The sequence below is a fragment of the Colius striatus genome, chromosome 4 (assembly GCF_028858725.1).
Source record: "Colius striatus isolate bColStr4 chromosome 4, bColStr4.1.hap1, whole genome shotgun sequence".
Classification (NCBI taxonomy): Eukaryota; Metazoa; Chordata; class Aves; order Coliiformes; family Coliidae; genus Colius; species Colius striatus.
Window position 1 is genome coordinate 80685256 of NC_084762.1, and position 24219 is coordinate 80709474.

The following is a 24219-nucleotide window of genomic DNA, read 5'->3' on the forward strand; positions in this document are numbered from 1 at the left end:
GCACACTTCATTTCAGATATTTTTTTTAATAGTAAAGAACACTAAAAAATAAGGCTAATAAAAATTAGAGTTTATGCATCTTAAACTATTTGTCCTTTCAAACATTTCTTTCATCTAAGATGGACCTGCTGCTGACCAAGACCCGGCCAGTGACCAACAGAGATAACATCTCTGTCAATAACATGTTTTAGATGGCGAAGAAATTGCTGCACAGCTGTTGAAACTGTAGAAGGGAGTAAGAAGGTCAGAACATCTCTGCAGACACCAAGGATAGTGGAGAAGGAGGGGGAAGAGGTGCCCAGGTATTGGAGCAGAGATTCCCCTGCAGCGTGTGGTGCAGTGGGTGCAGTGTGTGGTGAGACAGACTCTGCCCCTGCAGTCCATGGTGGAGCAGTGATCCATCCACAGCCTGTAGAGGATCCCACACCAGATCATGGGGATGCCTAAAGGGAGCTGTGACCCTGTGGGAAGCCTGAGCTGGAGCAAGTTCCTGGCAGGACCTGGGAATATGGTGAGAGATTAGCCCACGCCATACTAGGTTTGTTATTCGTGACCCCATGGGGGACCCACACCGGAACAGTTTATTCCTGAAGGACCATTTTCCCCATGGATGAGTCCCAAATTGGGGCAGTTTGTGAAGGACACATTGCTGGAGAAGTTCACAAAGAACTTTAGCTCGTGGGAAGAACCCCTGTTGGAGAATTTCATAGAGGACTATCTCCACTGTAGCAGTGGGAAGTGTGAGGAAGCCTCTCCCTGAGAAGAAGGAGCAGCTATGTAACAAACTAACTCTAATCCCCATTCTCCTTCTCCCCTGTGATTGTTAATAAATTGAACCATTTCTCCCCAAGCTGAGTCTGTTTTTTCCCCATGATTCTAATTGCTGAGAGATCTCCTTTTCCTGATCTCAACTTATGAACCCTTCGTTTTATTTCTCTCTCCCTGTCCAGTTTAGGAGAAGTGATAGAGTGGCTTTGGCATCTGGCATCCAGACAGATTAAACCACCATACAATGATATGAAAATAAGGAACATTTTTAAGGAAAGCTAAGATTCTAACTTAAATCACATTTTTTCAAAAACTAGGTTTTTACAAAATACCAGCTGTCTGCACAATCATACAGAAAGATCCTATTTTTCAACCCCATTCCCAAAACTATTTGTGTATTTTACATTAAACAGTGGCTTGTCATCATAGGAAAAACGAGCTCAGTTATCTCCAAGAAGTATGTGCTGATAACCAGATCTCTGCTTAATGATTGCCAGATCCACCAGATGGAAGTTAGCTTGTCTCTTTTTTACTTGAAAGTTCTTGGTGTACAGTGGTTTCCTTTCCATGGAGGAGTAGCAATGAGTGTGTTCATACAGAATTGTGTCTGTAGCGTGAGGTTTATAAGTTAAGATATACTTGGATGTAATGCCTACTCTTTTATTAATTCCTACTCTTTTACTCACAGGACTCCTTTAGGTGCTAAATTTTTACACATATACACATAAAGTTACCCTACAGTCCCTTCAAAATACTGTTTGTTGTATGCTTCAATCTCAAGCAGTATCATTTCCACACAGTGTATTAATTTATGTGATTATTTCTAGTATTTCCTATGTTTCCGGTCTAAATCATGCCCTGCTGAGCATGGAAGGACAGAAAATCCTGTTCATTCAGTCCAGATGCAAACAGAAAAATATATCTTCCTAATAAATTCTTTGGATGCCCTTTTTTAACCTTTTAAGAAACCTGTCTCTATCCGCTGACAGTACTGGGAAGAAAGCCTGGCATGGTAAAGCAATGGACATAGACTTATAAAAAATGGGCAGCAGAAGCTTAGGAAAAAAAAAATAGTATTCAGAACGTGCTTCAGTCAATACAGATTAAAATCCTTTTTATTTTCCTCAAAAATCCTTCAATTGCCTATTCAAGTCAGACTATTAAGAACTAATATTTCAGAGTACATACCATTTCAGTAGCTTTTTATCTATATAAAATACATTCCTAATTTATTTCAATTCTACTTCTAAGTAGTCATGGTCTATGTGATTGTATAAAACAGATGTGCTACTCTGGGCAAAAAGAAAATTATATATGCTTTGTAAATAGCTAACATGACAATTTTAAGTAAAGCAAGTTGCTTAAGTGGTTAAACTTCACATTACTTTGGAGCTATAAAACACTGCCGTGTTTTGACATGAAGTTGTTTCAGGTAATGGAGAAGGGGTTGTAAGGATGGCTCCTGTAAGAAGTTGCTCAAAACTCTTCCCAGCTCTGAGACACACCCACTTGTGGGGCTAAGCAAATTAGGTGCTTCCATGATCACTTTTTAAGAAGAAGTAGCTGGATTAGAAGGGTTCTTCCTTCTTTTCTGGCTGGTGGCAGTGCAAAGAATTGAAAGAGAGAAGCAACCATATGGACCCCAAGGTGTGATGGAGCAGAGACTCCCCTGCATCCTGCAGAGAGGACTGGTGAAGCTGAGATTTGTTTGCACTTTGTTAAAGACCCTGTATCAGGGGCAGAGACTCATTTTGTTAAAGACCTCATGCCAGGGGCAGTGACTATGGCAGTGATTCTCTTCATTAAAGACCCTGTGCCAGGGCAGTGACTATGGCTGGAGGAGGTCATGTCCCGTGGGAGGGACCCTGTATTGAAGCAGGGGAAGAATGCCAGGAGTCGTCCTCCTCTGAGAAGAGAAAAGTGGCAGAGCCCATATGTGAGAGACTGACCAAAACCCCCATTCCCTGCCCCCCTGAGCCGTTGAGGGGGAAGGAGGTAGAGATTTTGGGAGCAGTGAGCTGATCTCAGGAAGAAAGGAGGGATGGGATAGGATGGGATGGGATGGGATGGGATGGGATGGGATGGGATGGGATGGGGAGATCTTAAAATGCTGGTTGTATTTTTCACATTATCCTGCTCTATTTTTTGCTTTTTGTTCTGTTATTTTTCTTGTAGGTAGCAGAATAAACTTTCCTTACTTTCCTCTCTAAGTCGAGCAGTGGAGTCTGTTTTGACTGGAACCATAACTGGCAGTGAGCCCTCCCTGCCCTTGTCTAAATCCAAAACATCCTTGGTTATCTTTTTTCCCTCCCATCTTGCTGGGGCCTCTGCCATCCTAATGAGGATGGTGGTGGATGAGGGTCATTTAGCAAGAGACTGTTGTGGTGCTTAATTGCTGGCTGGGCTAAACCACAACAAACATACAAACACAGAGACTCATTCACAGTAATATTCAGCTTCATTAGCTGCAAGACTACTCTGTGCCTTCTCCAATTGCCTGACTCATGTCTTAGACAGTTTCAAACTTTGAAATAGATTAGTGGCCCTTCAAATAGTGACTTCAAATATCAGCAGCTCTTTATCATTGCTGGATCAAAAGAACAGGTGCCCACTCCTAACCCCAGTAAAACATAAGATTACTGTTGAAGATGTTCAAGACACACCCTCACCTGCCTGACAATCTTAATTCCACCACTGACTAACTTCTCAGTTAAGACTTTTCAACTTTAAATTTACTTTCTTAAAATATGAATACCACATCAGTTTATTGATTATAATGGTATAAACAAAAATTAATAGTAATAGTTTAATATTTTATAGACATCTACACTTTACAAAACTCTCTAACAATAAATATAAGGTTTATTATTTTAAAGGACACATTTTCCCTCTCTACACACTTCATCTTATCTGTTCTCGTGTCATTTCACTCTTCACAACATTAAAAAAATTATTCAGACTGAATAGAGTAATTGGTGACATTGCACATTATCACAAACACAGCCATTTAAGGGGATATGGTGCTTTTTTTTGTTCACCATTCTTGATTTTATATCTTTATAAAGATTTAACTATTGAATGGCTTTAAAATGCATCAGTCTTGTGAAGAAATTTAGTCAGAATCGCCCCTCAGTATTAAAAAGCGGACAGCCAGTGGCATAACTTGTTCATATGCCCACAGCAATGACTGAACTTCACTCTGTATTATCATTTAGCTAGTCACGATTCAAATGTAAAATTATTAGGGATAAATTTCATTTAAATGGAAGTGTTGTTTTTCAAGAGGTAGTAAATGGATGACGATTACAGCTTCACCTATGCCACTTTTTCCACATTTTACTGCACTACTGGAATGCTGACTAAGGTTGGTCTTTGGACTCCAGTGCATGCATTCTACTCTTTATATCATAAATACCAACCATTTAAACTCATGTCATCCTTAGAGTTTCTGGCTAAGGCCTTTTCCTAGAGTCCAGCACAGGGCTACCAAGATGATCAGGGGACTGGAAGATCTTTCATACAAGGAAAGGCTGTGGGAACTGGGGCTGTTTAGTCTAGAAAAGAGAAGACTGAGGGGAGATCTTATTAACATTTATAAATATTCTAAGGGTGGGTGTCAGGAGTTTGGGACATCCTTTTTTTTCTGTAGTAGCTAGGAACAGGACAAGGGGTAATGGGATGAAGCTGGAACACAAAAAGTTCCACTTAAATATAAGAAAAAACTATTTCACTGTGAGGGGTTCCTATGTGACCTGATCTAGGTGAACCTGCTTCTGCAGGGGGGTTGGACTAGATGATCTCTAAAGGTCCCTTCCAACCCTACCATTCTATGATTCTATGACTTCTTCAGTGATAAGCCATCTAGCCTTGTATCCTCACTGTATCTCTGGTTCTGTTATTTCATTGAATCTTCTGCTGCCTCCAAAGTAGGAAGGCAATGTGTTTGCTGTAGACTTACTTCTCTACCATAGATAGTTTTAATTAATCACATTGAGGAACAAGCAACTTGCAGAGAACTGCCATAGCAAATAGTAGCCTTGCATATTAAATAAATAAAAAGGAGTTCAAAATAAGTATTTTTACAAAAAAAGAATTAAAAATCAGTAACTGTTGCAAACCCAAAATATAGTTACTACTGTCCTCTTACAGTATCCCTGTAATGACATCTGATCCTGATTTCAGTTTCCTATTAGACATGTATTCCATCTGTTCTATTAAAGATTAGAAGCTTTGTCTATAAATGTATTTGTTGGATTCCTTTTTTAATAAAGATTAAAATATTAATTAGCATGGAATGAAGTTAGGGAATGTTAGGCTTCTAAGAACTGTTTTATGTCTCTCACATTCTTCTTTGTAATTGTTTGTATATGACAGTTGAGGATTTAGGAATGTAAGGAAGAACTCAACATTTGTACTCCAAAAATGCATAACGAGACAAAAATGTTAATGAAAATTCCAACAGCTTTGATCAAAATGTTTAGATTCAAACTATTCTAAAAAGGCCTTGATTTGCACATAAATGAAATAGATCATCACATGTCAGTTCTGATTTTAACATACCTGAGCATTTTTAAAATATGAAAATTAGATTACCTAAAAATTCAACCTTCTCTTCACATAACTAAGCAAAACAAAACTCATCCAAGAAAGTATTTCAGCCTAATGTGCTAATCATAAATTACTTTTATCTTCTTTTAGACTTATATATTCACCTATGACAAGTATTCTCAGTTCCTTATAATATTGTCAATAATGGTAAAAATTCTGATTTTCACTTTTTTGTCATCATTTGTAATAGCACTCAGTCTGACTATGACTCATTATGTAAAAAACTGGATGACTAAAGTCATGGTTTCAAAAGACCACACTAGTTTGCACCTTCGGATCATAGCTTCTTTATGTAAATAGTGCATAGAAATGTGACCTATAAAGCCTCTGATTAAGGAATCAAAATTGAATGGTTGATGAAAAAATTATCAATATTTAATGTACTACAAAATAATAAATACTAAGATTAAGCTACTCCTCTGCAGTCTTTCCATTTCATGGAATCTTCCACTTGTTTTCAGATATAAACCTGATTTGAGCTACCTCAAATAGCAATGACAAGTTAATACAGATAGAAGCAAAAACTCATACAGAAAAGTGTAATTACTGCAAATTAAACCAAGAGCTTCTCTCAAAGCCAAAACAAAGAACAAGTACTTCCTCTGACATTTCAATTTTCAAGAAAATCTTTGGGAGAAGATGAGATTGCAGGCTCCCCTTTTCCGAGCTCCTAATAATGCAAATTATTCCCCTGGTTATATGCCAGAGGAGTAGACATGTAGTTCAAGGTCCTTTCTCCTTCCTCATAATGTATATGTGTCAGGTTTTTATTATGGTGTTTAATCACTAAACCACCATGACTATAGTATGTAGTTGTGTACATAAGACTGGGAATTAAGATTTATTGTTGCAATCATGATTAAGAATGTTTCTGTTGCTTGTAAACATCATGGTATGGAACTGCTCTTTGAGCAATCCCAGGACTTTTTTTGTTTTTCTTTTAAACAAAACACAAACAGTATATATGTATATTCTGAATGCTGATATTTTGCTACATATACAGAAAAGAAAGCAAATATAGGCAGTTCCTGATAATATCAGATTATTAGATATATCCTTCAGATAGAGATATTTTTTAAGCCTGAATTTAAAATATTTCTAAAGATTAAACAACAGACTATAAAGAAATGTAACATTATTTTTTAGTGATCAATAAACTGATCTTTTTGGTAGGAACACGGCTTTTACCCGGTCATAAATGTGATTTCCCACTACAGGGTTTTTTGTTATTCAGTAAATAATCCCTGTTTGCTATCAAAATTTTAAATTAACTACAGTTGGTGTAGCTAAGAGAAATCATTAATCATCATCTCTATCATAGTAATATTGCATCTGTATATGTTAATTATATCCTGTTCTTAACAACCACCATGAAACGCCAAATAGCTTAGCATATTAGCCTGGATAATCTTTCCATGTGTTCATAAAAGAATGAAGCCAATGATTTGGTTCACTTCCCACACATTATAGAGGCTCAAGGTCATTTTAAATAATAATTTCAACCAAATGTAAGTTATGTCTAATGCACATAGGACTAGGTCATAAAAAAAAAAATATCTGCTGCATATAAGTAAAACATCAGCTTTACACACTGAGTAGATTTTGAAAAACAAGTCCTCTATGATACTGAAAACCTCTTCTGAGCTTTTATGTAACTCCCAAATCATCAGTTATTGACTTCTGCTATTTGGGTCTGTAGCACTCACATTTTCTAGTTCTGCACACTCCTAGGAAAGCGAGTATTGGCAAACTGAAGTCAGCCAGTTCATGCTGAAGCCTGATCAGACCCGGAACATCAGTGTTTTTCCAGTAAAGACTTCCTATGGGTCTTCATGTACCACACATTTGCTGAGAACATTTAAAGCCATCTCAAATAGTTGCCCTTCCAATATAACTGAGCCATAGCCTTAATCTTGATTTTAATTCTGAACGGAGAATGTATTTTTTCCCACATTTTACCCCAAAAGCTAGACTTCAGAACAAGTAAGACTTGTAACTTCTTTCTCAACATGGGTCGTTCAAAATCCTACTCAGGAGAATGTCTTAAATTATACAGTTACTCAGAATGGGTATAGATACTCTACCCTCCTGTACTGAGATTCTACTGTTCAGCAAAAATATCCATATTAATTGCAACAAAAAGAGCTTTTACTTAACAGGGTCTGACTTTGGACCCCTGTATCAGTTTCACTCTTGTGCTATCCAAGTTATTTATCTAATAATTTTCTTAATGGAAATGATCAAATATTAGTCACAAATTCTCTTAGAAGAGAAAAAAGTTCTCTATATTCTTCGAATTATACTCTACAAGACCAATTCTATACACATTCTGAAGCATGTCTCCTGAGCCCAGAGAGGCACTTGGGAGTGTTTTACATTTTCCCTTGCTCTCTTCTGCCCTACTTAGCTCCAAACATGAGTAAAATAAGAATATTCATTCCTAATATTTCTTTTTCCATGTTCTGAGATTTCTCAATCTCCTTATAAAGCTATATGGCAAAATAGGTATCAAAGGAATTTAAGAGAAGAACCTTGACACTAAATTGAATTTAAAATGGTAGACGTTTAGAGAAAATTAGGTAACTTCAGAAACAATTTTTTGAATTTCATACTTAAAACACTGAAGGTATAAAAGAGGGCTCAGGTTCTCAATCTTCTTTCTTAAAAATAAATAAGTTTAAAAATACATTTGAGGTGTACTGAGATGTAATGCCTACCACATTTTATTATAATACTCAATTTCATTGGAGCTTCAAATATACAAGTGGAAGAATGGAGGAATCTCATCTCTCTACTAAGAAAATTTTTACATAGGTGAGACTTCTGGTCAGGAGGCAAAATTTAGTGCTCAAACTGAAAGTCAATCAAACGACTTCGCCTGTCTCACAGTGATATAAATATTCTGTTTTTCTTGAGCTAAATTCTGCAAAAGTGGAAAGCACTGGTTACATGGCAAAAATATAGCATACCACAGCAACATATTTATAAAACTTCATTGACTCTGAACTTAATGAAAAGGTAATTTAAGTTAAACAAATAAAAATTGCAAAGCTAAGACATTTTTATGGAGCTTAATCTAGGTCATCATATATTAGTGTGTACAGTTAGAATCAGTGACAACCCCTTTAAGATTTTTTCCTTTTATTAAAATGATAGTCCTTCCAAGCAAAACACGCTCCCTTTAGTGAACGTTGAAAGAAATAGCACTAGAAAATTGCTAAGTAGATTATAAGTGGCAGAACAGACACAATTATTGCATCATTGATAAAGAAATTATTTATCTTTCACTGCCCATTAAAAGATCTTTAAAAAGAAAGAGGTCTTTCTCCATTTCTATACAACAGCCTTCCTCACTAACTCCTCTCTAGAAAACAATATTCATACCATATTGTAAGGTAAGGAAGAAAATTTTAAATTTCATTGCACGCAGTCTACAAGTTTAAACCCATTTCTAAAGGTTTGCTAGGGCCAGATTACCAATTTTGTGTTACTAAGTTTAGTGTTCAGTGCTATGTTGGTTTTAGTGAGTAAGGAAAATGATGAAGCTCTTCAAATGCTTAAAATATTGGTTATTCTTTATAGCAGAAAATTTATTTACCTTTTTTTTTTCCATCATCCATTTTGTAACAAAAATTTTGTTACATAACAATGAAAAATCCATATTCTATTTAAAATATGTGTATTCTAATTAGAAGTTGATTTAACAGCTTGTTTTTTCTTCAAATAATGGAAATAAATTTCTATTCACATAATAATGAGAAATTAAACTTGCAAATATTACTTTCATAAATTGGCATTTTTTTTTATTTATTAATATTTGGAAAACAGGAGTTTTGTGCTTATTTTTACAGAATATGTAAAAAAACATTGCTTTTTTCCCACTGGCTAATATTCATTGGTAAAAATTAATCAGTAAAATAAAAATTGAACCTCTTCTTGGGGTTTAATTCTGAAAATATTTATGCTTGAGGTAAGAGTAATAGAACTTTAGCCAGGAGATTCCTGAAGCAAGTGGAATTCCTCATATCCATAAAATTTGAATTATTTGATCTTTGGTGCATTCCAAGGCTGAATTTTTCTAGACACTACACCTCTGATAATTTAAACATTGTAATATCGTATGTACTAAAAATTTCATGTACTTGAAATACATATATGGTACATATTTCTATGCTTCATTGCTAACTCAAGAAAAGTCAGTATACAGGATGATTTACTACTAAAGTCTATTCGCAATAATAACTTGTAGCACTATTAATGCAAGGTTATTAAAAACTAGAAACAACATTTATCCTAAGCTCTTAAATATGTCATTTTAATTAAATATATAATAAAAAGGGGCTTTGTCTTAGAAGTTGTTTCTTTTTCTAATTTCAAACCTTTTTCTTCCATATGACAAAGCAAGAATAGTAACAACAGTAACTATAATGAAAAACTGCTTTTACCATGACAACTGGGCAGGGCTCTGTTCCATCCAGGTCTTCCATCATCTCCCATGATACATGTTAGTGTAGAATATCCTTGAAGAACATAACCTGCATCGCAGTAATATGTGACAGTTGACCCCAGCTTATAATCCATTCCAAGTCTTGTTCCATTCATTATATTTCCAGGATCAAAGCAAGACTCGCGAAGCTTTGCTATAGAGGAAACAAATGCAAATATAACTTTGAATACAATCTAAAATGTTACAAATATTTTCTAGAGTTTTCTCTAGAATCTCCTTGAGCACCCTGCAGACAAATGATGTTATTGTTTTTTTTTTTAAGTCCTTGCAATCTACATCAAATGTTCTCTCTCCTTCATTTTAAAAGCATATTATTATATAATGACCAAAACCATGTCTCCTGTATTTTCCTAGGTAATTCCTACAGAGCTCCATTACTAGAACTGCTTATCCAATGTTCACTGTGACCAGTGATGTAGTTACCATGTGTGAATATTGCTTCAGTAGGTAAGACACATCCTAGTTTTAAAACTTGTGGTCTTATCAGTGAAACCTGGTAAATTGAGGAAACCAATATAAGTAGATTATTACAAAATAAAAGATATGCAAACAAGAATTTCTTCAAAATTATTACACGCCAAATGAATATTTTTATATCTGTACAGGACATATAGATATATTATCATTCTATGATATTTTAAAACAAGTGTTTTTTTCACTACAGGATAAAACATGAAGATATTCCTTAAATTTATCTCTTTTTTGGTTTATATCTATGTGTTTCAAAACACCGAAATAAATCCAAACTTATGCATATGCTCTTACCTTTGCTTCCCCCTTCCTTCTATAATGTGATTATTGGTATGCTTAATATGCAAGAGATAACAAAGTTGACAAAAATAACCACTTAGCACTTCTAATTAATAACACTACTATGAAGAAGGGGAAAGAAGATAAACATATTGGATAAAATTGAAATATATTTCCATTAAGAAAAAAAATGGCAAAAATAACAGGAAATGGTAGAAGCCAGAATGAAGAGGCTGACGTCATACTATGCAGGATGCAGTTTATTTTATTAAACAGAAGACAGAACTTTCAGATTCTCTTCATTACCATTTAAGGGTGTTGCCAAGAAGATCAACTTAGTCACTTTCTGTGTCATGGTTTAGGCTCATCAGGGGACAAAAGACCATGATTAGACTCAAGTACCACAGACTTAAGAATTGCCAAAGGCCAGGTAGGGCTTAATTGCTGCTTGTAGTCCAGGACAAAACAGACAAGGCTACTAAATTGGAGAAGAAAACAGAAAACAATTTAAGCCAACACCAACCAAAACATAACCATAAAACCCCAAAACGTAACACAAAACAAAACAGAGTGGTACAAGGATGAACAAAACAACTAGCCCTTTAAGACCACCTTCTCCACACTGGTCCCCTTTTCCCGGGTTCAGAGCCCTGATCCCGGTATCTTTTTCTCCTCCCTTGTTGAACAGCTCAGGGAGGCAGGGAGTGGGGGTTTCAGTCACTCTATTCCTGATGGCTTCTGCCATTTGTCTCTCCTCAGGGCAGGCGTGCTCCACAATGGTCCTCACTGCACCTCGGCAGGGTACCTCACACACACGGCAGCCTTGTACAGGCTACTTCGACGTCCGTTGATCCCAAAGGCTGAAGCTCCTCTCTGCCTCTCGTGTGAGTCTTCTCTGCAGCCCGCCTCCCCACACAGTCCCTCGCCCATCTGAGCGCACTCATATGGAGCTGCTGGTGGCTCTCAGTCCTGCTATTGCCTTCCATGGGTTGCAGGGGCACAGCTGTGTTCTCGCCATAGGTTGCAGAGGAGTCTCCGGCCCAGCGCTCCTCTTTCCTTCCTTTCCCTGACTGTGAGGCCTGCAGGATCACCCACATCTTGTACCACTCCCACACCTAAGCACTTCAAATTCCTTAAATAGTAATGGCAGAGGCGCCAGATTGGAGATGGGTCTGAACCCAAGAGCCAGGGGAAAGTCCAAGAACTCTTTAACAGGTCTTCACTGCAACTCCCTTCCCCTGTTACATAGCAAAAGCAGAACCTTGATAAACCATGACAATCTGCAAGACCAGAGTTAACTTTCTGATACATCAAAAGACATCATTTTTTTTACCATGTATATTTGCATGAAACATTCTGCTAGAGGTAGGTACAGTTCCCAAACGACTACATGAGCTTTGAAATACCTGGAAGGCTATTTACAAGCTTTACATACAAAGACACTTTATCTGATACTGGCAGTACCTAAGAAGTTTCTGAAAAATTACAGATAACAGACAGAAATTATTATATATTTGCTTTTTATATAGTTTAGCCAGCACTTGAGATAAGCCAATGAACAAAGTAGACTGTTGGTTTGATCTCTTAAAACCATTTTTATCTTGACAGGGGAGAAAAAAAATTACATTGCAAAACCATAAAAGTGTATTCACATTTGAAGATGGAGAGACAGAAAAACTCTTTCGAAATTTCAACTTCACATCTTCAAAACGTACATGACAATCTCCTCATGTTGTTATCAATTTATTAAGATTAGCATAGCTAATCTATAGAGCATGCTTCTGAGATGAAAAGCATTACAATAACAAGTAATAGTGACATCACAGTTAATCATTAAGAACAGATATTTCATATCCACGTTGGTTCATTTAGGTAGTTGTACTGTGGTGTCTGTAACATCTGTCTCCTGTTCTGAATGGTGAGGCCTCAAAATAGAGTGTGACATTACAAAAAAGGCTGAAATGTCTGTAACACTCATACTCAAAAATTTAGATGGGCTAAAGTTAAAAGATACAATTTACTAGAAAGTCTGTAACATATTACATAAGTAATTATTATGTACACTAATCATGTTGAGAAATCTGACAGACCTGAAATTTGTTTCAAGTCCAAATTCTCAAGCTAAAAGAAAAAAAGTCGTTTAAATTAGGATTATAACTAGAATTGTTTAGTATTTTTTATTTATATTGATATATTTGTATTGATACACAACTGATATTGTGAGATCACCATTCCTGAATTTATGATAAGAAATCAACGTTTTGTAATTCTAGCAGAACCTTGGCTAAAGTAGAGAAATTAAATGCACAGGAAATTAAAGACAGAACATAAAGTAATCTATTATATCTGGTGCATAAATCAAAAACTGAGGAAAGACATGATCTGTCACAGCACAGATTTTCTCTAGGGAAAAATTACAGCCCTGCAATTTTCTTTTCCCCAAAGGTACAGTTGTGACAGACTCCTGAAGTTGCTGACTAAACAGTAACAATGTCACTATAGAAATAGTTTCTTAATAACTATTCCAAAAAATAAAGCACAAAATACTTCACACTTTCAAACTACTTTTGCAAATCTGAAGTAGTTGTTAAGTGAGTTTGTAAAAAAAGTCAGTATGTGACGCTACAATATGAAGAAGACTGAAGTCATGTGGGTGAGAAAGATTCATCAGGTCTAGCTTAGAACCAGTGAAAAAAAGAGCAAACAATAAGAATGAAAAAATTTATAAAAATACAAGTTTCTAGGAGACAGGAAGAAAATTCTTCACCATCAATGCTGCATTACTCCACTCAAAGGACTCAAGATGCCTGTAACTCTTTCTTTCCCAAGAATAAGCTGAAAACACAGAGTGCAGTGCTAGGTTTAGTAGAATATCAGAGAAAATGCTGGATGATGGATGTTCTACAATTTTAGCTGTAGACTTTTCTGTAGCAGTATTTTTTGAATTGTCTTCTGTAATAATTAAATATGGACTAAAAAGAATTATTTCATTAATTAATATGAGTTATAGCAACATTATGTTCTTGGCTGTTCATAATAGAAGTAAAATCCTTTTGCCTGGAATAAGAATTTTCAACAAGCTTAAAAAAAAATATCAATTACTTCTCTGATAACTGGTATACCACTGGATCAATTAAAGCTGCTGAATTACAGGCAGAACACAGGTAGCGATATGTGCTGTTGCAATCTCAAGTTCAGCGAGGAAGTCTCTATTGGCTAATGCATGTTAATGATGCCAAAACCCTTTAGAAAACGAGTATCTCAGTGCATGGAAAACAACATTGAAAGCCAAGAGAAGCAGGTGCTTTGTCCAAACTTGATGACTTAATATACCATCTATATTTCAAAGAGAACAAAGGTATAATAAACTTCTTAAGAGAGAATATTACAGACATATCTAACTATAGAAAACGTTTCATAATTATTCTCCAGAGCACTTATTGGAACTAATAAGCTGTTCCTGCATTATAAAATGAAAATGGAGAGAGGAATGGAAGAACAAAACCTGAACAGAAACACAAGACCAGATCTGAAATGTAGGTATGGTCTGACATTTGTTTCTGAAAAATATAGCCTGACAATGAGCTACAACTTGAAGTACTAGTCACTTAAAAAGTATCAGTGTACATAGAGTATACAATTGCAGTTGCTCCAATTGGTATGAAAAAAATGAAATTAATTGAATCAGAACAATTTAGGTTGGAAGAGATGTAGCAGAACATCCATGCAAAACAAGGTAAATTTGTTTAGGTTGCTAAGGCCTTTGTCCAGTCCAGTTTACAATTTCAAAGGATTCAGACTATCCTCAGAATGATGGGGCTCATCCACTCTTAAGCCCAAAAGGCTACTGGCCCTCTTTACTGCAACAATACATTACTGACTCAAGGTCAATTTCTTTAAACAGCCTTTGAGATCTTTTTCTGCAGAGCTTTACACCATCCAGTCAGCCCCTAGCCTTTACTGTTGCATGGGGTTATTCCATCGAGGTTGCAGGATTTTGCATTTGCCTTTCTTTCCTGGTTATAGAGTTAAAAAATAGTTAATTTTCTTCTTAGTAGCTGGTATAGCACTGTGTTTTGGATTTATGATGAGAATAATATTAATAATATTAATAACACATTGTTGTTTTATTTGTTACTGAGCAGTGCTTACACTAAGTCAAGGATTTTTCAGTTTCTTATGCTGCCCTGACAGCGAGGAGGTTGAAGATGCATAAAAAGTTGTTTTGGGACACAGCCAGGACAAACTGGTCAAAGGCATATTCCATCACCTTGTTCCAGTGCAGTCTGGATCACTCCATGACAAACAGTAGGATATCACTCCATTCCAGGTGTGCTGGACACCCCTTCCAAGTGAAAACTAACTGTGGCCTGCACTTTGCTGACAAAAAGATTTAGAAAAACACATTAGTAATATTACGGTGTAGCTTTGACTCCAACTGGTATTAAACTTCTAACATGGCAGCACCCAGGTGCAGTGTGACTTCATTTAGGCCGTGGTAGTTAAGTTTCCACTCTCCATTAGATCTTTGCATCATCCACATGGGGATATTTCTCTGTTGGGAAACTGCCCACTGGAAACTGCAGCACCAGCTGTCCTGAAAGAACCTCCTTTTGTGGTTGTTTTTCTTTGCAACACACAAATCCATGCCACTAAGATCAAAGCAGATTTTCCATTCCAGTTTCTCATATTTTTTCCCTGGTCATCCCATGGTGTGGCCTGTTGTTTGTACCCAATATGTCCTATCTCTTGATCAGGCGAATGCTTACTCCTAATAGCTAAGTTACCAGTGGGGAGTACTGGATATCAGTGGGGAGTAGAGCATATCCCCTTGGAAGTGCTGGACCTCCTGGGATAGTTTCTTCACAGCCAAAATGTAGACTCATAGGGAGGAAAAGTGACTTCATATTGCCAGACTTTGCCAGCCAATTCATGCACCTTTTGTCCCTTGACTTCTTTCCAGGACATGAATTACAATGAGTTTGATGATGGTGGTCTCCATATAAATTTCCATCACATGAGTAATATGCACTGGACTTCATCTGGATGTTTGTATGTCACCATAAATCACCTCCAACATGTTAATTCCCCGAAGTACTGGATACTTCTCTCCGTGGCGGTCCATTTGGCTAGGTGACATATAGCATCTTCCTTGAAAGGATACCTTTCCATCACAACAGGAGTCACCTCAAGAAGCTCAGTGCTTATGATCCTATTCCAATTTCTTTTTCAGTTTTCCCTTCCCTAGAAAAGGATCTCAGCTTCTTGGTTTCCCTATTTCCAGGCTGCTGGTCTGATTACCTCAGCACTGAGCAGCTAGGTAACAATGTGCTCCTCTGGACAACAGCTGAAATATTTTCATATATATCACAGCTCACTCAGGGACGAGGATCAGGTGCTTATCATCTTGTTTATGAGTTCTGTTTCTTCCTCCCTCTTGTCTCATAACGGCTCTGCTTTGAATTAGCCTGCCTCATCTACTTCTTCCTCCTTTCCCTTTTTAGTAGGAGTTTCTTCCCTTGCTAAATGAGATGACTCGCATAAAATATTCCTTTTGTGTATAGGGGCAACTCATACCAATGCAGTTTGGTTCTGTGGTTCAGCTGCAATGCCTGTTGCAGGGGTGGGAGTAGCCAGCTAACACCATTCCCTCTTGACCAGTTCATCTGTGTCACACATCCATAGTATCAACTGTATTTGGTTTCCTCAACTGATCTAACCATTCTCTGCTCTTCAAAATATTTATCCTTCACAAAATCGCAGCCCTTATTCAAAGAAGTTTAGACCTTCTTAAGTGAACACATTAAATCCATTCTTTAACTTCCTCTGCCTTTTTCTTCCTATTTACAGAATCACAGAATCTCAAAATCATTTAGGTTGGAAAAGATCCTTAAGATCATTAAGACTGCTACACCTAGCACTGCAAAATTCAACACTAAACCATGTCCCTAAGCACCACATCTACATGTCTCATACCTCCAGAACAGACATTCCACTGCTTCCCTGGGAAGCCAGTTCTGATGCTTGTTTTTCCATTGGATTGTTTTTCTAACTGTTTGTTATATTTTAATTGGAGGCAAATTAAATTAAGTTTTGTTTTCTTCCCCAACCCTAGTGGTCATGTCTGTTTTTTGCCTGGGATCATAAGTTGCAACTGAGCCCAACCTGCCCTTAGGCAGTTCCAAGATCTATGGTACTTAAGGCTGCTCATGGTCTTTTGTCCCTAGATGGGCTTAGGCCAGGACAAACAGTACATACATCAAGGTTTAGAATCAACATATTTGTGATCTACTTTTAACTTCTTAGCAGTGTGGAGACAACTTCCTTCACATCTACAGAACCCAACGACTATAGGAAAGTAAAAGGAGACCGTGGGTTTGCCAAAGCAACAAATGCATCATTCTTTCTCTTACTGTTGCACTTATTGCTTTCAGAATAAGTGAAGATGAAAATCAGCCTGAAGAGGTTAGGATATATTGCCTCTATGTAAGTGACATTCATATTTTCCTTCTGATTGTCTTTATAGTTTATTGGATATTTTCATATTCATTTAGTATCAACATAATTTCTGTATCTTGAGCCATGCAGATGTAGTTATGAACACTCCTATTGATTATGATTTTTACAAGCCTGTATTTTCTTGTTTACTTTGTTGTGACCTCAGACAGATGTGTCTGAGACAGGTAGACAGCTCTACCATGGCCTATCCTCAAAGGTCTAAGCAAAATTTTTTTTCATTTTCGATACTGATTCTGGGAAATCCTTTCATCTTACAGAAATTTAATGTTTATATTCCAACATGTCGTATCATGTAAACAGAGATATAACCTCTGGGAAAAAACATGTATATATGCTGTTAAGTCACTGTATCACGATTCTTGAAACCTGTAAATTCTTTGATTTGTTTTTTTCTTAGGAATCATGCATTTAACATTATTATGTATCAGCTAAATGAAATCATACTAGAAGCTTTATCTCATATATTATAGATAATATACTCTTATACAAAACCAAAACATTACTAAGTAGAAAACTATGAGAAATTGAAACAGATTAAGTTTTAAAGTGATTTATCGACCTTATCTAACAGAAAAGAAAAACAATTTTATTTACCTTTGTACTCTAGATGGAATCCAGTAAAACTAACAGATCCATCACTCCGAAAAGCCAGATGCATGGCATTTGAACTGCTTTCTATCCTCTCTGGCAGCTTGGTATCCTGAAAGCTCCCAATCAGTGGGCTATTGCCATCTGGCCCATCATAGATATAAAGAAAATCATAATTCGGTTCTATACTGAAACTGTAGAACAAAACAGGATTATGAGATAGAATATCCTTTGCCTAACATTTTCACTCTTTTTACCTTAAAAAGTTTTACTACCATTATTTTCATAAACACAAAAAAACCCCACCTGTCAGAATAATAGTTTGTAGAAGTACTTTATTAGAAAACAACAGACTATATGTACTGGTTCTCTGATTAGAAAACAATATTTTGCTGCTAGGAAGAAAAAACCCCTAAACTTCTTAAATAATTAAAAAAACCTCAATATTTTATTTTTAAAGCTTATAAAAATAAGCAGTGTATATCGACTGGAACTGTTGGCAGAAATGCTCTATGATTTAATGCATTCAGATGTAGGGTGGAGTATACAATACTTCTAATTAGAAGTAATCCTAAATCCAGTAATCCTAAATTCTTTGAAATACATACTATACCACAGAGAACCAAGCATCCACTTCTAGGTGAATACTGTAATGTATTTGATGTGACAGCTAACAAAGATAACAATTAGTAATCATTTTGATAGTTACATCAAATGCACATGTATTACCCTACAAAGCTCTGAAAAATTGCCAAACAAGCTACAAACATGACTTTAAAAAGTATCAGCAAGTAGCAGTTTACCTGATAAATGCTAATGATATAACATAATCATTGTTAACAGTTATAGTCCAATCACAATCTCTGCTGTGGGGATAAGGATGAGGGAAGTTTGGTGAAAGTATGAAACCTGCTGAGCCAGTCAAGTTTCCTCCGCAGGGAGCTGTGAATAAAAATAAATTGGAATTGAGGAAAGCAGGTAAGAGAAAAAGAAGCAAGTAGCAGCAGTCTGTTCACTGATATTTAATGTCCTCCAAAAACTAAACAAGAAACAGATTAAGTATTTACAAAGCTTTAACAGAAACAAAAATTGTATTCACATTTCGCCTTAGACAAATATTAATAATACTAAGGAAAGTATATGTTTTTGAACTCTGTGTCCTTTTATTTGCTTGTATAACATTATCATAGAATCATAGAATGGTAGGGTTGAAAGGGACCTTTAGAGATCATCTAGTCCAACCCCCCTGCAGAAGCAGGTCCACCTAGATCAGGTCGCATAGGAACATATCCAGGCAGGGTGTTTCTGAAAACACGGTCAATTTGAAAAATGCTCTGGCTACAGACATGAAAAAACATCACTGGATAAGCTTTTGACTTGTTAAAAGCATTCTAAAATAAGCTTCTTAGCTTATGAAATATGACACTGATAATGCAACTACCTGCATTTTCACCAGACAGCACTGATTAGTAATTTGGTTGAAGATTGACAGAATATAAATAAAGTTCATCAAAAACATTCTAGTAATTGCAGTTTTCAAACTCAGAGAAAAAGCAAATGTCTTCCAAGAACAAGATTCTCACTCAAATATGTAAATACTTAATAAAAACAACAAAAGTGTCACTGTCCTCCTGAAATTTTTTACTTCTATAAGAACAAGATAACAAGCACATTTTCTAAGTGTCTTTTTTGAACAAATTTGCCTCATTATTGCAGACATCAAAGCAACAATCACTTCCCTTGTTCTGATGGGCACACTATTTCTGATACAAGCCAGGATGCCATTTGCCTTCTTGGCTACCTGGGCACTTTGCTGGCTTATGTTCAGCTGTCCGCCAACAAACAGATTCTTTCTGTCCAGACAGTTTTCCAACCACTCTGCCGCAAGACCGTAATATTACGTGAGGCTGTGGTACTCCAAGTGCAGAATCCGGCACTTGGCCTAGTTAAAGCTCGTACAATTGGCCTCAGTGCACCAATCCAGCCTTTGAAGAGCCTTCCAGCCTTCAAGCAAGTCTACACTCCAGCCCAACTTGGTGTCTGAAAACTCACTGAGGATGTTCTCAATCCCCTCCAGATCACTGATAAAAGTATTAAACAGAACAGGCCCCAGGACCAAGGCCTGGAAAAAAACACTGGTGACCAGCCACCAACTGAATTTAATCCCATTCACCACCACTCTCTTGGCCCAGACATCCAGTTAGTTTTTTCATCCAGTGAACAGTATGCCTGTCTAAGCTCTAAGCAGACAGTTTCTGCAGAATAATGCTGTGGTAAGTGGTGTCAGAGGCTTTATGAAAGTCCAGGTAGACCACATCCACAGCCCTCCCCTCTTCCACCACATGGGTCACCTTGTCACAGAAGGACTGGGCCTGATCACCTGGCTCTCATTAGACAGCAAGTTGAGAAAATCAGCATCATCTAATGAAAAATGTTATTATTCAATGTTACCTTTTCTAGTTCATTATCTTCTCTAGAGTTGTTTAAAGACTTTCATTCTCCACATGCTTGAAAATTCTTTCAATAATGTGTTTCAGAATCCATAATTTTCTAAATTTAATGTGTTCAATATTATTATTGTCGTAACTTTTTTTTAACTGAAGGCAGAGTAGCTCCAAAATTTAAATGACGGTTAGTAGTATTAGATAGAAGACCTAAGACTGAATATAGTAGTCCATCCAGAAAAAAGGCAAATGTAAACACAATATGAAAAAATGTATTTTTAATGTATTACTCAATGAAAACTAGATCTAGGTTGTCAACCTGTCTTTATAAACCTCTATGTGGACACAGTGGTAAGCAAGCACTGTCCCAGACAGTCTGTCTGTATGATGATCTTGGCATTAATTCTTTCTACAGAAGGAAGTATAGGTTGATTTAGTTTTTATCTAAAATCTGTTTAATTTCTCTGAAAGGCAGCAAAGTACTATTCCAGAACTTTCTAGCTTGTATTTATTTAATTTTTCAGTGAATAACTTCTAAATAAAGGAAACAATTTATGGTTTCATTAGCTATTTTTGAAAAACAAGAGATAACAAATATAGAATCACAGAATCATAGAATGGTTTGGAAGGAACCTTTAAAGGCCATCTAGTCCTACCTCTGTGCCATAAGCAGGGACATCTTCAACTAGATCAGGTTTCTCAGAGCCCCATTCAATCTCACTTTGAATACTTCCAGGTATAGGACATCAACAGTCTCTCTGGTTAACCTGTTCCAGTGCTTCATCACCCTCATAATGAAAAATGTCTTGCTTATATCTAGTCTAATGATATATTTAAATAATTGCAATTAAATATTAAATAACTGCTGAATTTCCCTTTTCATTAGTGTTATATAGATCCCATTTTGAGGGATTCATCACTGGAATTCACTGTTTACATAAAACTTTTCCATATATTTAAAAATGGAAATTAAAACCATGCTTAAAAAAAATTAGAATCAAACAAAACAGAATAAAAAAAAATATTCAAAATTGAACTATGAATTTCTGAAATCTTAAACTTATAGGAGAAAATCCTTTCTTCACCTAAATGTGCAGTAAACTTCAATTCTAAAATAACATTTTGCATGTCAGGTTTTTTTTTATGTTATCCTTGAGCAAAATAAATGAATTTAGTATTTAAGATTCTTGTATCTAAAAAAGATTGACTCTAGGAAGACTTTGGAATGGAAAACACCACAAGCATAAGTCTGACTACTCTCTTTTGGCAGAGGTATGTTCTCAAATTTATACTTCGTCAGTATAGAAGAATTTCTAATTTTCATCAATCATTCAAATACTTGAATCAATATTTAATTATTTGTAATTTCCCGATTGCTATCACTTTTGAAATGAAGATGTTCCTAAAACAGTATTACAGGCAAGACTGAGGGAGTCTAAATAACCAAGGCAGTCTCACAGGTAAGAACAATTAACAAGTGCATTTGAATTTTAAGTACTGATAATTAGGAGGTTCAAGAAGACATTTTGGAGTGTAAAGAACTGATAAAATAATACAGAACATAGTACAACATTACATCTTCATGAATTATTCCTGCCTCTTATTTCTTCCATCATAATGACGTTAATTTTTTCAAAGTCTTTGATAATCCATGATAACGTTGAAGTTATGTGTAGGGTAAACTTTGTACATTTTTGATTTCCAGGCACAGAATTACTGGGAATCTGCTATCTCCCAGAGACTTTTGTACTTTGTTATTACTTTACATCATGATTCAGTTAACCAAGTTAAATGCTTTCAAAATCTATTTGGTCCAAGCTATGGTAATCACAATAGCATTAGACTGAGAAAGTATTTCCAAAAATAAATGTTATAATTTTTCATAGAATCATAGAATGGTAGGGGTTGGAAGGGACCTTTAGAGATCATCTAGACCAATCCCCCTGCAGAAGTAGGTTCACCTAGATCAGGTTGCAAAGGAACATGTCCAGGTGTGTCTTGAAGACCTCCAAGGAAGGAGACTCCACAACCCCTCTGGGCAGCCTCTTCCAGTGCTGCGTCACCCTCACACTAAAATACTTTTTTCTTATATTTAAGTGGAACTTTTTGTGTTCCAGCTTCATCCCATTACCCCTTGTCCTGTTGCTAGCTACTATAGAAAAAAGGGATGTTCCAGCCTCCTGACACCCACCCTTTAAATATTTGTAAATGTTAATAAGATCCCCCCTCAGTCTCCTCTTCTCCAGACTAAACAGCGCCAGTTCCTGCAGCCTTTCCTTGTCTTCTTATCCTCAAGAAATACCTTACAGTGAGATGCAAAACATCTGAAAACACATCAAATAATTTGAAATCTATTGATCCATGGATCCACGAAGGGTAAATTGAATATTTTATTTACAAATACATATCTTAACCTATATTCTCCCACAAACACTTTATCAGTACAATGATTGTGGCTTTACTGCCTTTCATCATTACACAATTACTAGCCTACAAAGTAAACAAGTCACTAAATTTAATAAATGAATTAATTATATTAATAAATGAATTGTCCATTCTTTGCAGTAAATACTATATACTAATTTAGTATTATTATATACTATTATATTCTAATACTATATACTAATTTTTGCTAATAAACATTTTGTTTTTTCTAAAGTAATAAAGAGTGACAGAGAAATTACGCTGCCATCTTCTCACTCTTTCCTGTTGTATTCTACTTTCAGCCTTGCACAAGTTTACCTGATTTATAAATTGACTAGATCATCTATCTGATTTTTTGCACATATGGGCATATGGACTTTAACCACATCCTCCACACTTACTACCATTTTTCAAGTTTTAAGGCAAAGCTTATAGTGTCCTTGATATTGACTTACTTGCTTTCTCTGTCACAGATCACCAAACTATAAATTATATGGCCTTGAGAGTGAAAGGATGAGAACTGTTATACTATCCCCTCCAGAGGAAAAATTTTGATAATACATACCATACAGAATTCTTCATACAGAACAATTTATCATATTTGCAGTACTTGAATGCCTTTGTTCTTATAAGAAAGTTCCTAGACTAGTGTGATTCATTTAAACAGAATTTTAAAGTTTAGGAATGCATTATTTGATTTTTTTCTGCATACCTATACAGACTGGTGGGTTGGGCTGCCAGAAGTACCGATTTTCTACCTGAATGCAGGTTATTCTCTCATCTCCTTGCAGCTCATAGCCAGGGTCACATTGAAAAATAACAGTGTCTCCAGGTTCTCTTCCATCTCCATTTCTAGTTCCATTCATGGGGACACCAGGATCACGGCAAGCAGTAGCTACGGAACCTAGCAGAGAAGGGGAAAAAGTTTTCCTTTTAAAAAGTCAGTTTTTCAATTCACTTTTGCCTCATAACATTTTTATGATCAGATAGCTCTGCAAATCCAAAATTACTACAAGGGAAGCATAAGTGAATTCCAAATATTTTTCTCAGATGTAATTTATTATAATAAACTACTATTTAATATATTATGCATCAAATTAAGTAAGGTTACATAAAAAGTAAGCACAGCAATGTTTATCAAAGTAAACATTTCATAATCACATTACAGTACTGTAAAATGTTATAGGTGTTACAAATAAATAACAAATGTCAGAATTGCCTGTGGGACTACTCCCACTGAGATCAGCAATCTGTGTAACATAAACACAAAGTGGCAGTATTAAGATTTAATTCAGATGCCCTCTTTCTGGGGAGCTAATAGCAGCAGGCATGGATGTATTCATCTGCAAAGTGCATGGCTGATATCTTTACTACTTTTCTGAATAAGAAATCTTGGTCTAAATAGATTATCTCCCTGAAAAAGAAACACCAAAAGTCAACAAAAACCCAACAAACTAGTATTTTGCTTTCAAAGTCACACTTAATAAACAAACAGCTCCATAGAGTTATGTAGCTTTTTATGGGATTGTTTTTCCAAATAAAAAGTCCAGAGTACAGAGAAAAAAACACCCAAAAAAAACACCACCAAAAAAAAAATCAACTATTACTAGA

The 24219-nt window shown here is 36.0% G+C and overlaps 1 protein-coding gene across 3 annotated transcripts in view; it reads right to left on the minus strand.

Annotated features, from left to right (window-relative positions):
- The window catches only part of CSMD3 (CUB and Sushi multiple domains 3), a 611954-nt gene that overhangs the window by 161706 nt on the left and 426029 nt on the right, over positions 1 to 24219 (minus strand). For all 3 annotated transcript variants that reach the window (XM_061994596.1, XM_061994595.1, XM_061994594.1), the window contains 4 exons: positions 23321 to 23512; positions 18544 to 18682; positions 17747 to 17934; positions 9822 to 10016 (listed from right to left, as the gene is read on the minus strand). In XM_061994596.1, the coding sequence (XP_061850580.1) occupies positions 9822 to 10016; positions 17747 to 17934; positions 18544 to 18682; positions 23321 to 23512 (714 nt within the window). The remainder of the gene's footprint in view (positions 1 to 9821; positions 10017 to 17746; positions 17935 to 18543; positions 18683 to 23320; positions 23513 to 24219) is intronic.